The 15,009-nt window shown below is 40.6% G+C and overlaps 1 protein-coding gene across 2 annotated transcripts in view; it reads right to left on the bottom strand.

The window, feature by feature from the left end:
* The window catches only part of col14a1a (collagen, type XIV, alpha 1a), a 153,100-nt gene that overhangs the window by 83,698 nt on the left and 54,393 nt on the right, over window positions 1–15,009 (bottom strand). For both annotated transcript variants that reach the window (XM_087847997.1, XM_087847996.1), the window contains exons 17-23: window positions 12,080–12,212; window positions 11,655–11,693; window positions 10,507–10,646; window positions 8,051–8,183; window positions 6,966–7,088; window positions 4,031–4,180; window positions 1,031–1,147 (exon numbers count right to left, since the gene is read on the bottom strand). In XM_087847997.1, coding sequence (XP_087704123.1) covers window positions 1,031–1,147; window positions 4,031–4,180; window positions 6,966–7,088; window positions 8,051–8,183; window positions 10,507–10,646; window positions 11,655–11,693; window positions 12,080–12,212 — 835 coding nt within the window. The remainder of the gene's footprint in view (window positions 1–1,030; window positions 1,148–4,030; window positions 4,181–6,965; window positions 7,089–8,050; window positions 8,184–10,506; window positions 10,647–11,654; window positions 11,694–12,079; window positions 12,213–15,009) is intronic.

The following is a 15,009-nucleotide window of genomic DNA, read 5'->3' as shown; positions in this document are numbered from 1 at the left end:
CCATATTTCAGCAAGGTGGTGAATTTATAAGTTCACAGCTGGCAGGACAGAGTGAGCAGCTTGTAACAGGTCAAATTACCAATGGACTAAATTAAAAAAATTACACTTTTCACAGATACAAATATATGCCAGTATACAATATAATTAGGTCTCAGTCACACAGGTCTGGAGACGAGTCGGCAACCATCCGATTGCATGATGTTGCTGGCTGCTGCTGTTAAGTCATCCCATTCCAACACGTTCTCATCCCAAAACGTAACGTACGACGCTATGTGACAAATCCTCAGTATGTTACGCTCTCGGAAACATGAGAACAGTTTGGAATTAATCTACACATGTATATTTATTTTACTTCCTCATCATTAATCACTTTGGAAAACACTATCTAAGCCGATTAAGATTGTGGTTAAGGTTAGGATTAAGGTTAGGGCTGGAATACACGGCTGGAATGTGTGTTACCGCCGGGAGCGTCATTCTATTGGACTCCATCCGCAATTTGGCGCGTACCATAGGGATGCAGAAGGTTACCTTTCTCGTTCCTGTGGGACGCCTCAGGACGCAACTAATCGTCGGTATGTTACGTGTTGGGATGAGAACGGTCTCCCCATTCATGTAATCTTAGAGCCTGGTTAGAGTGTAAGAGACTGACTTGTCAGCAAACACTTGCAAACCACTTGCCAAGTGGTACTGAACTGGTCACCTTGAAATAAAAGTTGCACCTTTTGAAATCTGTTGATTTCAAAGGAAGGCACCTTCCTAATTCAATCAACTTTAACTTTGAATGCAACCATTCTCTGTCTCCAGTTTGCAAGGCATTCAGAGAGTAAATGGCGAGTGTTTGTAGACATGTGCAAACACTTGCAAACCACACAGCAATCTGCTAACAAGCAAAGCAAACACAGGGAAGGTTTTTGGTGCAGCACCCTCAGCTAGCAACCACTTGCTAACTGGGTGGAGAATACACATTCTTCCCTAGTGAATGGAGGTTGCCAGAGGGTTGTTGACAGGTCTTAAGAGTAAAAGTACTTACTGAGTGTGGACTGTATAGAGATTCTGTATATTGTAGCATGTAGAAGAGGCTGCCACTGAACACACATGCTGTTGGGTCGCACCTGGTAGGCTGACAAGCCAGACACACCAAGGAATACTAGAGAGAAACAAAGAGTTGTAGAGATGACAGAAAGGTCAGATTAACCTCTAGTTTTCAATTTCCAATACACTCACTAATATGCATTTCATAATGTCTCTTTCTCTCTCTCTCTCCGACACGCACGCACGCACGCACACACACTATTACTTCCTGCTGTCCCCAGCCCTTCCACGCACCAGCCAATCAAGAGTTTAAGTAGGAGAAATTTTGAAGTCCCCAAACAGAAAGCTCTTTTGCAAAGCACTTTAAGGGAAATGTAAACAGTTATTAGTGTTTCGGACTAAATAAATTGTCTGGATTATGTATGAAACAGAAAAGTGGTCAGAACATTAACAGTGCACCAAGAGTAAATAGTCTAAAACTTTCAGCTGGGTAGATGTTAAAATAAATCATTAAGTAACAAAATTAGTCAGCGTCGATGTGTCTTGTGGGGGAACAAGAGACATTATGCAGTGAAATGCAAAACAGCTGAGCAGTTTTAATAGCTGAAACTTGTTTGGTAGTGATATTTGAGTGTACCACAGGCAAGCAAACCTCCCTGGAGTCACTCTCTCTTCTGTTTTCCTCTCTCTCCCTCTCTCGCTCACTCTTGTTCTTTCCTCCTTGTTAACAGAATTTGCTGATGATATAAAATAAACTCGGCTCTTGTGCCAGTAAATGGATATTTTATGCCGGGACCATATGGCAGGTGCCTTATTTTAAATACTTTTGAATAATGCATAGGGCAACCCATCATTTCTATTAATAATATGCAAAGATGCACATAAACTTACTCTCATACATACAAACATGCAACATTCGCGGGCACTGGAAGACGGACACCTACAAGCTGGTGCTGATGCACATGTGGGTGCAGCAGCATGCAGATAAACACTGTGTTAAAATAATGTCTGATTTTGGCTTCCTTTGCTACAACTGGATGAAAAAAAAGTCTTTGCACCCAAAGGAAAAGTATATATTTAGTTGATTCAGGATGTTTCTCATCACGCCTTTCTTTTCACACTGGCAAGTTTGAGTCAAACCTCTCTTTTTCTTCTGCAAAACATCACAAAACTCTTCTGCAGTCTTGTGCTAACCTACACGATAAAACCTCCAGCACCCAATTTCAAAATATATTAGGCTTCGTCTGAGGGAAACAAGTTAATTTCATTCACTGGTCCTACGGGTACTAAATTTGTTTTTTATGCTACATGTTAGTATGTGCAAATTACTTATGCAAACATGCCATATAACCTTCTGTTGATGAGGCTGCCATGAATGCAGTGTGCCCGGGGAAATATGACACTATAGCCACCTTATTAAAATGACAAATGATTCAATGCACTTCCCTTTATAAATCAGGGTTCCCCCAGAGAAGACCAAACTACTGGCAATGAATTTAACTAAACACTGTGTAACATCGAGGAAATGCGATACATCTGAAAATGTATCGGCACATTGAGAATTGATTGCATCTAATAGAGAATATGTGTTCTGTTTAATCTTTAGTGATGAGATATTTTCTTGATCCCTGGCCAGCAGTGTAGAAAAACTAATTACAGCATGAAAAACAGTACTAGAAGCATAATGCAGTAGATAGCATGGATCCCAAAAGAGTAACATGTGGATAAAGCTGAAAAACAAAATACATTCATTCTGTTAGTCCTGAAGTCACTGCTAAAAATTTGTTGCCACAGTATAAAGTTTATATATGGAAGGTGGTATAATTTACATCTCAGTGCCTCGTGTTTTATCTTTCTCTCTTTGTGAAGGCATCTTTCATTATGAGTGCTTTATATAGACAGGAAGGCGTGAGGGAGTTGTAAGTCATCCTACTGGGGCACAGAGAAAAACAGATGAAGGATGGCACATCACTGCAGCACAAATTAATAAAAAGAAATCAAAAGCAGCTCATTTATTTGCAGGTGATGTGCAACTTGATTAATCACTCGGCTTTACGTGTCTCAGCACTTTGCTTCAGAGGGAAATAGTGTGGTGATGAGCTATCAAAACTACAGTATAAACTTATTTGTATTTATCCCACCACTTGAAATTAGACCTTAAACCTAGAAAACCGCAATAGATTTTGAGAGAGGGATGATAGGGCAGTTTTCTGAAAACTCACATGACTACACAGACACATAAAGAAAAAAAAACTAAACAGACAATATAAATGAAAGCATGCATGCAGTGCTTTTTAACTTTTCTCTCTGTCTCAGCCTCCCACTCTCTTCATCTATTTGTTTTAGATGAGAGAAGCACTAAAGCCTGCATTAGTTCTTACTGCACCTACTGATACCAAATCTATATGCAAAAGAGATTGTTCTCACCGCCTGCAAGGAAAATATTAATATCCATCTGTCTGTTTGCTAAAGTCTCAATGGAAATTAGAGAGTATGATATCAGCAGGTGTTTAATATGCATGTTGTACCTTCCCCACTTTCCTTAAACTACTTTGCTTTTCTGCTGCCGTCTAATTGCCACACAACGTTTTGTGGCAAATTTATAATTAAAAAAATTCCAGCTGGTGGTGACATCCCAATAAAGCTCCTTTATTCACAGGGGGTTGCTGTGGCAACCCCTTGTGCATGTTTGATTTGGTAGATTTTTACACCAGATGCCCTTTCTGACACAACCCCAAAGGGATTTGTGTTTCCTCCCGGGATCAAAACAGACATCTTTCACTTGGTAGGCGAATGAGTAAATCCCCGAAAAATATAATAACTTCCCAAAAGTAAGTCAATGTTTTTTCAATGAAAGTGCAATTTAAAATTATGCTTGCATGCATTCACAATCTTATGGTAATGAACTGTAACAGCCAAGATACTGTGAGGGATAACGAGTTCCTCGGCATTTACATTTCTGTGCTGTCACTTGCAGGTTTATGAGAAGGACACTTACATGTCTTGGCATTTATTAGCTGTGGCTCACTTTCTCCTGCAGGGTAGGAAGCCTTGACTCGGACACTGTACTCTGTCCCACTTTGTAGATTGACAATAAGCATGGAGTTCACATCTTCATCCACTGTTGTCTCCAATACTGGACCGTGAACTGAGAAGAAGACACATACACAGGTGTAAAAAGGAAACAAACAATGATAAATGTTTTTGATTTTTTTAAGGCACACGCTACAAACAAGGTAAACACAAAGATATGACTCAGCCGACTCAGGAGGGGAAAGCGGTACTCTACTTGGACTGTGTATAGTGTGGGTGGAGCACTGATGACTTCAACTGAGGACACTGTTGGATGGTGGAAGAAATACTTCAAGGAACTCCTTAATCCCACTGACAAGCGGCGTCTGGAGACAAGGGGGACAGCTGATATATCTCCGGGGGTGAGGTCACTGAGGCAGTTAAACAATTTCTTAGTGGCAAGGCTCCTGGGGTGGACGAGGTTCGCCCTGAGTTCCTGAAGGCTCTGGATGTTGTAGGGCTGTCTTGGTTGACGTGCCTCTGCAATGTTGCTTGGAGATCAGAGAAAGTACTTTTGGATTGGCAGACTGGGCTGGTGGTTCTCATCTTCATGAAAGGGGACCGGAGGGTGTGTCCAACTAAAGGGGGATCACACTCCTCAGCCTGCCCGGGAAAGTCATGGTGCTGAAAACGAGAGTCCGTCCGTCAGTCGAACCTCAGATACCGGAGGAACAAAGCGGTTTTCAGTCGCGAAACACTGGACCGGCTCTTTTAAAGGTTTGCCCAACCAGTCAACGTGCGTTTTGTGGAATTGGAGAAAGCATTCGACTGTGTCCCTGAGGGAGGTGCTTTGGGTGTATGGGGTGTCTGGCTCATTGCTACTGGCAATTCAATCCTTAAACAACCATTGCAGGAGCTTGGTCCTCCATTCCTTTTGGAGCCAGTTTGAGCATTTGACTAGAATGCCTCCTTGGCATCTACTGGGTGAGGTATTCCACTGGGAGGAGGCCCTGGGGGCAGATCTAGGACACGCTGGACAGATTATATGTCTCAGCTGGCCTGGGAACACCTTAATATTCCCCCTGAAAAGCTGGAGGAGCTGGGCAGGGAGAGGGAGCTCTGGGCTTCTCTGCTTAGGCTGCTGCCCCTGCCCGGCCCCAGATAAGTGGAAAAAAAGTGATGGATGGATGGAAGTCAAAACCAACTATTCGAGTATCTTCGAGTAAACTAAGCCTCTAACAGTATAATATTAAAATGACAATAATTCCTTTCTACATTTTAATATAAAATAATGTTTCCCTATATTTCATGTCTCATGAAATATATAAAATGCTTTTAACATGGATTGCATCAAGTCATATAAAACACATTTAAGCCCCTGAATGTTGTTTTGGTTTAACACCATATAAATAAACCTGAATTTAATTATATACACAAACACACGAAGAGATGCCCTCAACTTGACTTCTAAAATAAAAACAAAGACATAATAGTAACATTCTGTATTAATGCAGCTTTCCCAGATAACTGCTGCAAAGTGTTTTACAAAATAATAACAACCTTGAACACAGAGATTAAAGATTTAAATTAAAAATGAAACAAATATAATAGAATAAATATATAAAAACAGATAAATACAGACAGAGTAGCAATTATCTTTACAGCACACAGCCCACTGGAACAATGTGAAGGGAAATAAGCTGTGTGTTTACATGTGTGCTGTGCATTTTAATCATTTGCTAAACTTAGTGTGTTTATACCTATATTAAGTATATGGTAGCTGTATAGCTGCGTGTGTGTAGGAAGGCACACACAGACACTTTTCTTCCCTCCGTGGCTCTTACCGTGAAAACAGCAGCCTGCTGAAAATTATTTCTCTTCAATACAATTTCCTAAAATCAGCAGTCTCTCCTGCTTAAAGCTGGATCCTCAGAGACACAGTAATTGTGTTTAGATGACTAAAAACAGACATGGAAAAGAAAAATGAAAAAAAACCTGTGTTTTGTTTTGGAAAGATGAAACAATTAGAACTAAAGAAGCAGTATGACAGTGAAATGGGCTTTTGATGATGCCTCGAGACAAAAAATAAATAAATGAGTTAGGGTAACGTCTTAATTTAGTGCCAAATGGTGACATTTTCTTTGAACTTCATTTTAAAAGAAAAACTAAGAAGCCACTATCAGGAAAACCAAAACACCTTGAGAGCCTTTTGTTTTGTCAGACATTATTATGTGTCTGTCACAGATTTTTCAGTGTTGGGTCCTTAACAATCAGCTATACACGATATAAACACACACACACACACACACAGGATACTTTCTTAGGTTCCCCTTGGCTAGTACTATGTTTTACTCCCACTTGCCTGTAGAACTGTCTTAATTTCAACAAGATGCTGGAAACGTTCCTCATAGATTTTGGGCTATATTGACATGATCCAAATGTTCTCCCACATTTGGTCTGTTTAATTGAGATGGCCATATTCAAGAAACCAGTTTGAGATAATTTGAGCTTTGTGACAGGGGGCGTTGACCTACTGGAAGCAGGAGTGGTCTTCTGCTGCTGTAGCCCATCCGCCTCAAGGTTTCATGTCTTATGTGTGTGCAGATCAGCAGTTCTGAAAGGCTTAGACCAGCCCATCTGGCACCAAGATTCATGCCATGCCCAAAGTCACTTAAATCATGTTTCTTATGCATTCTGATGCTCAGCTTGAACTTCAGCAGGTCATCTTGATTTTGTCTACATGCCTAAATGCACTGAGTTGTTGCCATGTGATTAGCCATACCTAGCAGAGCCCTGAGTGACTGTATATTCCTTTGCTAGACAAAGGAAGGTGAAAAAGGTATATTTAGATAGAATAATAATAATAATAAACAGAATGTGTGTGTGTGTGTGTGTGTGTGTGTGTGTGTGTGTGTGTGTACCATAGAGGGGCTGGTAGACAATCTTGTAACCCTCAACAGGAGACCGAGGTGGATCCCACGAGACCCTGAGGCGATTGAACCACTCCTCTGACACACGCAGATTTTCAGGAGGCAAGAGCGGCACTGCCAAAAACAAAGCAAAACCAGAACATAGAAGAGCTTCTACGAACTGCAGCTGATATTACTAACACATGCTAAAACTTCAACATAAGAACTAATTCACCTAAGTCATCAGTTATAAAGACAATCAACCCAAGGACTTCTAAATAAAAATGATCAAATTAATGTTTAATTATATAAATCTGAAGCTCAGCGCTTATATTCAGCTTGATAGAACACCTGCTGTCCACTGGGACAGTTTTTCATGCTTTCAGTACTTGAGAGTTTTTGACTTTACAAGAGACGCTTTTAGGTGTTACAGGTCTAATATCCAGCCTTGACAGGGCTGAGTGTGAGTTGTGCACTTCCACAATTAGAGAAATAACACATTACTTCAGGAACTGATTTAGGGAATAATATTCATCACTGAAAAAAAACCGCACAAAATCATCTCGTACTGTACACCAGGCTCTGATGCATAATTCTTCAAGCTAAGTAGATTTTTATTTGCATTACAATGACTTCTAGTGCTCTCATCTAAAAAGAAGACATGTTTTGTCTGACATTTCAATTCTCTGCACGATGAGGAGACAGCCACTGCTGGCTCATAAGAGGTAATCTAGAGAATAGTTGAGAAAATCAATTAGACCTGAGCAAAATAATTTAATCGTCTCATTAATGAAAGGCGCTGCAGCAATTATGAGTGGCCTTCATTAAGACAATTAGGAATGCATCAGTATTTGTCGTGGCTTTGATTTATAATCTCCTTCAAGAACGTAAATGAACATGAAATTAATGCAATGCAAATGAACGCTCTGCTCACAGCGATGAAATTCATTGTCATTAACTCACAGTATTCTCCTAAACTGGGAGCTGCATCTTTGTGTCGTGAAAAGGGAGAAACGCAGCATTGACCCCTGTGGTCAATAAGCCAGGGATGTGTGTGTGTGTGTGTGCTTTGCATTTTGTGTGTTTGTTAGCCTTACATGTGGAACCCATGGCAGATGCACCAAGGCCATCTTGTCCATCGCTGTACACCGGAGTGACTGTCACTTTGTAGCTGGTGTCTGATTGTAAAGGCTCGAGCACTGCTCTCCTCTCACCTCCAGAAACTGACATCTACGATTGCAAACACACACGTGAATGCACACATTCTGGGAACATTTCAATGGGCCACAGGCATATATATATATATATATATATATATATATATATATATATATATATAGAAACAGCCTCTTTGCTCTGCTGGGTTAAAGGGACAGGAAGTTTAAGAAGTCTTTTCAATTCAGCTCAGTCAGTAAAGTCCATTGATGGCAAAAGTGGGGCAGGGAATAGCTGAGAAAAACCCCATTACTGCCCCGTCTTCATTTATAACTGTTGAAATATTTCCCTGGATGTTTGTTTGCGTCCTAAAAGTACCGCTTGGTTTTTTTTTATCCAACAGCCCGCACCTCCACCCCCTGTACTCTGAGTATTTTTTCTGCGGCAACAAGCTAATCATGATGAGACTGATAATTTACAGTATACTTAAAACCTGATAGAGATACACTAAGAATGAGATTCACTGGCTGGCAAAACAATCTCGATAAGTTACACCAAGTGGATTTTATTAAAGGTGCTTTCAGCTATACTGTAGCACACATATTGTTCATCCGCGGCTGCCCTGAAACTGTAGGAGGTCAAAGTTTTCATTACGCAGAGCACTCGTGCTCTCAGTCACGTTGGCTTGAGCACTAAAAGTTGAGCATTACGAATTGCTCCTCTAAAAGTGCTTAGAATGATGGAAATTACAGTCATTTGCAGCTCCATAACAACCGTGACTACTGAGATTATGCAACGCCGTTTAAAAGCACACTTCGACTGCTCTGGCATCTAACTGAGGATATCTGTAACTAAACTGTAAGTCATTTGAGCTTGAAAAACTACGTGGCACTGACACAACCAAGTTATTTCAATATTTCAATAATGAAACTTATGTGCGAGTTCAGTAAGGAAGATGATTCAGTATTCACTCTTCTGCCTGCATTCCTGGGTGTTTGGGCTGCTAGTCTAGTCTTCATATTACTTCATTATCGGGTCTCCACTGCTTCATCTCTGCCACCACCAGGATTTAGGCCCTGGGTAGGTCCTGCCCTACTTTGTATCACTTTTGGACTATGCTCTGCTAATGTAGCTTCCTCGGAGTCTAATTGCTGAATAGTTTATTACTATGAATTAAGTTCAGTTCTTTCAAATTTTCTCTCCTCATTAAAAACTGTCAGGAATAAAAACTGACTTACTCCTGTTAACTGATATTATAAATAGCAATAGGTGTGAATTGCATCATCCACGTACAGTTGTGAATGTCTTGTATTACCCGGTCTTCATCTTTTCTGGACCCTATTGAATTACAGTTATTCTTTACAATTTAATGTTTGTGTTTATCTCATTTTTGCACGTCCTGCCTTCTTGGTCTTCAACTTCTACACCAAGACGTGACATGAGTGGTGAGACAAGGCTATTCAGAGCCAAAGGATGGGGAGGAGCTGTCCACTGTGACTTGGGTGCTGAAACACTGTGTCCAAGTGGCGGTGCAGACACACGCGTGCATTTTCAGGTACATAAACAAACAAACAGAGTTTTCTCTCTTTCTCCTTTCATCTGTCTTTCATACACGTCCGCACCAAAACATGCCAGAACTCTGGAAAAGACGTGTGACCTGGAACGGCCCTCGGCCATCAGCCGGCAGACAGGTTTAAACTTCCTCGCATTTTGTGCAGCTTTTGTTTCTCTTCCCACCTCCCTTTGTTTCTTTTGCTCTTTTCTCTGCTGCCCTCCATCCCCACTCGCAGTGAGGTAAATGGCTGCTGAAAAGATAATGGAATGTCTGCCGGCCTGGCCTGGACTCTCCATCTTCTACGGCTCTGACAACACATTGGGAAATTAAAAGAGGGGAGGGGGAGTGAAGGGAGGCTGGAGGATAGAGAAGGGAAACAGAGAGATAGAGGGACAGAAGAAGAAGAAGGGAAAGGCTGACTACTTGTGTGTGTGTGAGAGTGTGTGTGTGTGTGTGTGTGGGTGCATCAGCGATCAGGGTCAGTACATGGCACTGAGCTCAAGGGCTCTTAGAAGAGATAGAGGGATCAAGAACGAGGGGCTAAGTGGCCCAGGACTAAAAGTGTAATCAGTTTTCTGACTGTAGCAGACGACCCAACGCTGACCGCTGTAGGGCCATCCAGTTGGATGGAGGTGGGAAACAACAATAATCTTCCTCCAAAAACAACTTCAGTGTTGTCTATTCCACATAATCAGCATTCACAATTCACCAGGGAGGCAGTTTGTGATGAAGGGCAGCTTTAGAAGCTGCAGACATGTAACCCGGATCTAAAACACCTCTTGAGAGGGAAAAAAAATAATTAAAATCTGGGAACTAACATGAACCCTTAAACCTCCAACTCACAGAGTCCTTGTGATCTCCGCTGAGGCTTGTGTAGGCGACACTGTAGCTCTCCACGTTGGGGTCTTCCAGCTCCCACGAAGCCTCTAAGCTCTGGGTGGTCTCGTCACTCAGCTGAAGGTTTCTCACAGCCTGACGTGCCACTGAGACACCACATCACAGATTCGCTGTTACTGTACCAAATTACTCTAGATATTATTTCTCAAAAAATGAGTCTTGGCTCAAACTTTATTTTCTTCGCACTGTAAAAATATCAGCGTGAAAGTTTCAGTTTCAGCTCGGCACACTGTGATTTGGGGTGCTAAAGAAAAGTATTCTCACAAGCACTCACAAAATGCTTTTGTTTAGCTTTTATGATGCATCCTTAAAGCACTAACTGATTTTTTTTTCTTCTTTCTTAAACAAAGGCAACTTGCTGGTGTTTAGTCGGCTCCTTTGAACTGTGCTTTTTAAACAAAGCAGATGTGCTGTGTGAAACCTTTTAGGACAGTGGGCAAAAACTTAAGTAAAGGAGACATGTTGCTTTTGTAAGCTTTTGAAGCCACAAGACTCAATTAGCTGCAGTCTGCTTCTAAAACAACAAAAACCCATTCCAGATGGCCTTTGGTCACCTTTGAGAAGCCAGAATCTGAACTCCAGTCTCTGGATGAAGCCAACTTGGTAAACACACTTATATAAATTCAAACTTCTAGGAGAGACTCTTATCAGCATTTCAACTTTCTCTTTAAAATAAACAGTTTTAACATTTCTTTTTCTAATTACTCGGTAATTTTGCTTTTGCTTCTTGAAAGTAAATAAGCAACAATGGCCAAAAATCTGCTACAAGGACTAAGAAGAACTACGTTTTCACTTTGGCAACATAGGCCTGCACTGGCAGCTAGTGGAGCCTTTCGCATTAAAATGGAAATTGCCTTCCTTGACAGATGCCTTGGCTTGAGCCATGATTAAAATTTGGCCAGTCTCTTTGCAGGGATAGTTTTTCAGAAAAAGTACCAAGTGAAATTAGCCTTCTGTCCACTGGACACATGCTAGCAAAAAAAAAATAAAGCAACTGCTTTTAAGGTTCAAAAACTAAGTTTCATGGCACAGTTTTACCTAAGACTAGCTGACATTTTGAAGCTTTACAGAAAGCCAGCTCGGACGCTTCTTACCTGTGGTTTTGGTAGAAGTTGTTGTTGTCTGTGTGGGCACTGGGGAAATACAAAGAGGACAAATCAGATAATTGGATTCAAACTCTGCTCAACAACTCTTTGTGTCGATAAGTAAGCCAATTAGACAGGAATACGTAACAAATCACTGATGGTAAAATAGATTTTCTTCTCCTGAGATAAGCTGAGACAAACAAATCAATGCAAATGTGTTCATGCAGTGCTTTGCTTTGACTCAGAAATGCTCATTTTCTTACCCTAAATGCACATGTGATTGCACTGATCTGTTATAATAAGCAGACAGCAGTGCTCTATCAGGAGGAATTACATCTCAAGGAAAGCTGAGCCTCACTATTGTCAAGTTTAATATTGATTAGATAAAGCAAAAAATCACAGCTCTGTGAGTTAAACAACCTCGTCACACTTACATGTGGTTTGAGTGACAAAGACTGTGTCGCTCTCAGAATTGTCTTTGAATATGGCCGTCAGCATAACTTCATACTCAGTGGAGGGACTGAGGCCGGTCAGCGTGTATCTGTTATCACTTCCACTCAAGACCACCTACAGGAAAGAAACAAACCTCATATTTGTTACTGAAGCAATTACAGTTAAGTGATAAACTCACTTAAAAACTTAGCATCTTCTGATTTGTGCTTTTAGTTGCTGCTATATTTGCCAGAACAAGTTGAATCTGAAGAATTTTGTAAGTTCAAATATTGAAAAACAGCAAGAATGTTATCAAACAGTCTGATGATGTTATTAATACTCTAATGAAAAACTCCAGGCTGTCAAATTCCAAGGTCGTGACTGAGTTTTAGGAGAGAAAGCTGCTGAAAACCTAAAATAATAAGTCATCTCATAATTTCTGCAGGTAGAGGGAGAAACAGCAAGAAATGGTAGTGCAGGTGGTAGTAAAGCAGGTATGCATGGAGATTACATGTAGTATTTTCATTGTTATATTGAACAAAACAAAAATAATATGACCAGCATAAGTGTTACTGGATTAAGATGTTTCCTATGATATAACTATCACAGGCGTGTGTGGTTTCCTACGAACACAAAATGCTTCCAGTTGGACTCACTGCATCTGCACTAGTCCAAAGAACCACTACAAATTGTTTAACACAGAAAAAATCAGGCCCCAAGGTACACACAAAGAGGTCAACAAGAGTACAGCACACTTCTACCGAGAGAAACCCTGAAATTAGTATTTGCTCCAGATGGCTCAATAACCAGATTATGCGGAGGTATTTGTTTCTTTGCGAAACCCTCCGAGGTATAGTTGCATGCAGATTTCACCAACGGGGGCACTTTGTGCTTTCCCTGAAGCAAGTGTATTGTTTATGAGTCATTGTCTCCCTTTCCTTTTTACATCTTCTTGCATTTAATGTAAAATTTTCTATTTTATTTTATTGTTTCCTGAGACTCATGCAGATACGTTTTTGAAAAAAGAAAAGACGACTTAAAAAGAAAGATATCAAATTATCATAAAGTTTTTGTCTGGATAACATTTCACTCTGTGCTGTATGCATTATGTCTAATCCCCTCTCAGATGTAACAATACCGAGAAAATCGATGAAGGATGCAAATGTGTGTGTCTGTGTGTGTGTGTGTGTGTCTGTGTGTGTGTGCCAGCACACGGAGCATGTGGGTGAGAAACAGAGAAAAGCTGCATGTATCCCTTTCTCTAGTCTGGCGGTATTACCAGCCCACCTCTCCAGCTCCCCAGAGTGTTATTTTCAGCTTCGATGACTCTCAGCAAAACACACAAACACACACACACACAGACACACTCTCTAAGGGCTCTATCGCTGCCTTGCAGCTGTCTCTAAACCCCAGATCATAGTAATAAAACACCCTAGCCATTAATTTCTAGATTTATTCAGCCTTTATTTATACTCAACCAAGCCAGAGGTTTTACCAGCTACCGGTAGTGTAGTTAAGCTTCTGTGTAAGTCTATAGGAGACAGACTGCTCTTTATCCGTGCGCATGGAGTGGAGCTACTGCTTCCTCTTAAAAAAGAGATAATGACTGGACTCCAGACTAAATGAAATCCATGCAGATTATTTTCTTCAGATGCTTAATAATATGTTTTGTTTGCATAATAACACTGCAAGCTTAACCTTGTGATTCTATGCTGTTGGATGCTTGACTCTTACTGATCTAAAACACATGCAGTACTGTGCAAAAGTCTGAAGCCAGCCTTTATTTCTTTACATTTTGCTACCAAGAAGCCAAATTTTCTTATACATTTTTAAAGATTCCCAAAGAGCTATTAGTACAAAACCTGGGATAAAATATCTTGGGATGGCGTGCAGTCCCAAGATATTTAGGAAACTGAAAAAGTGGCAAAAGAAGACGTGGTAGGCTGATGAAGAGTATCTGAAAGTCCTGCATTTAACAAATAGGAGAAAATTCATCTGACACAGGACCTGAGAGATGCCTCTGCCACTTCAGCTGACCTGAAGGGCCAGAACTGGGATAAAGAACTGGGATGAAAATGAGAAGCAACAGGTCTGAAATTTTTTGTTCATATTGTCATCAACATGCCAAGGTCAGGAGAGAGGTACGTGCATCTGCAACTACAAACGAGTGGAGACTGTGTAATGCTTTGGGAGCTGAATTTTAGCCAGTGATGCAATTATGAGCGCAGAAAAGTACAGTCAGATTTTGATTCACCAGCCAAAGCCATCTGGAAACACTGACTGGCAAAGGCTTCATTTTTCCACATGACCATGATCCCAAACACACTTCCAGAGCAGTAAAAGTATACTAATGTCATACTTTTAAGCATTAGTAAGGTATTAGTAAAGTTTTAGCAAGTGTTTAATTCATATTTTATTTATCATCATTCTTCCTTAGTATACTGCTGTGCATGGTGTAGCATGCACCGCTAGTAACGCATAATAATCATAGTATTAATAATATATCTGTATTTAGAAATGGCAATGCGGCATAAATAATGAATTAAGCGCTTACTAATACCTTAATATTTCTTAATAGTGTGACATTATTGTAAAATGCTACTGTATACTTATACAGAAAAGCCGACAGTGGAGTACTATCTGTCATGGATTGGTCTCCCCAGAGCCTGGACGTCAACATTACTGAAGCAGTGTGGGATCACGTTGACAGAGAATGGCGCAAAAGGCAGCCAACATTCAAAGAAGAGCTTTGAATGAAATACCAGTGCACTACAACTGTACAAGCAGTCTTTTTATACTGTAATTTTATGTATGTTTGCACGCTTCAATACATTGCTGAACCTACTGATCATTTTCCTAGCAAAATATAGAAAAAGGAGGATGGCTCAAGACTTTTGCACAGTGCTGTACCTTCTGTATTTTAGTGGAACTA

The sequence above is a fragment of the Neolamprologus brichardi genome, chromosome 11 (assembly GCF_056152115.1).
Source record: "Neolamprologus brichardi isolate AB-2024 chromosome 11, ASM5615211v1, whole genome shotgun sequence".
Lineage (NCBI taxonomy): Eukaryota > Metazoa > Chordata > Actinopteri > Cichliformes > Cichlidae > Neolamprologus > Neolamprologus brichardi.
Note: the sequence above shows the minus strand (reverse complement) of the source record. Positions and strands in the feature narration are given on the sequence as shown.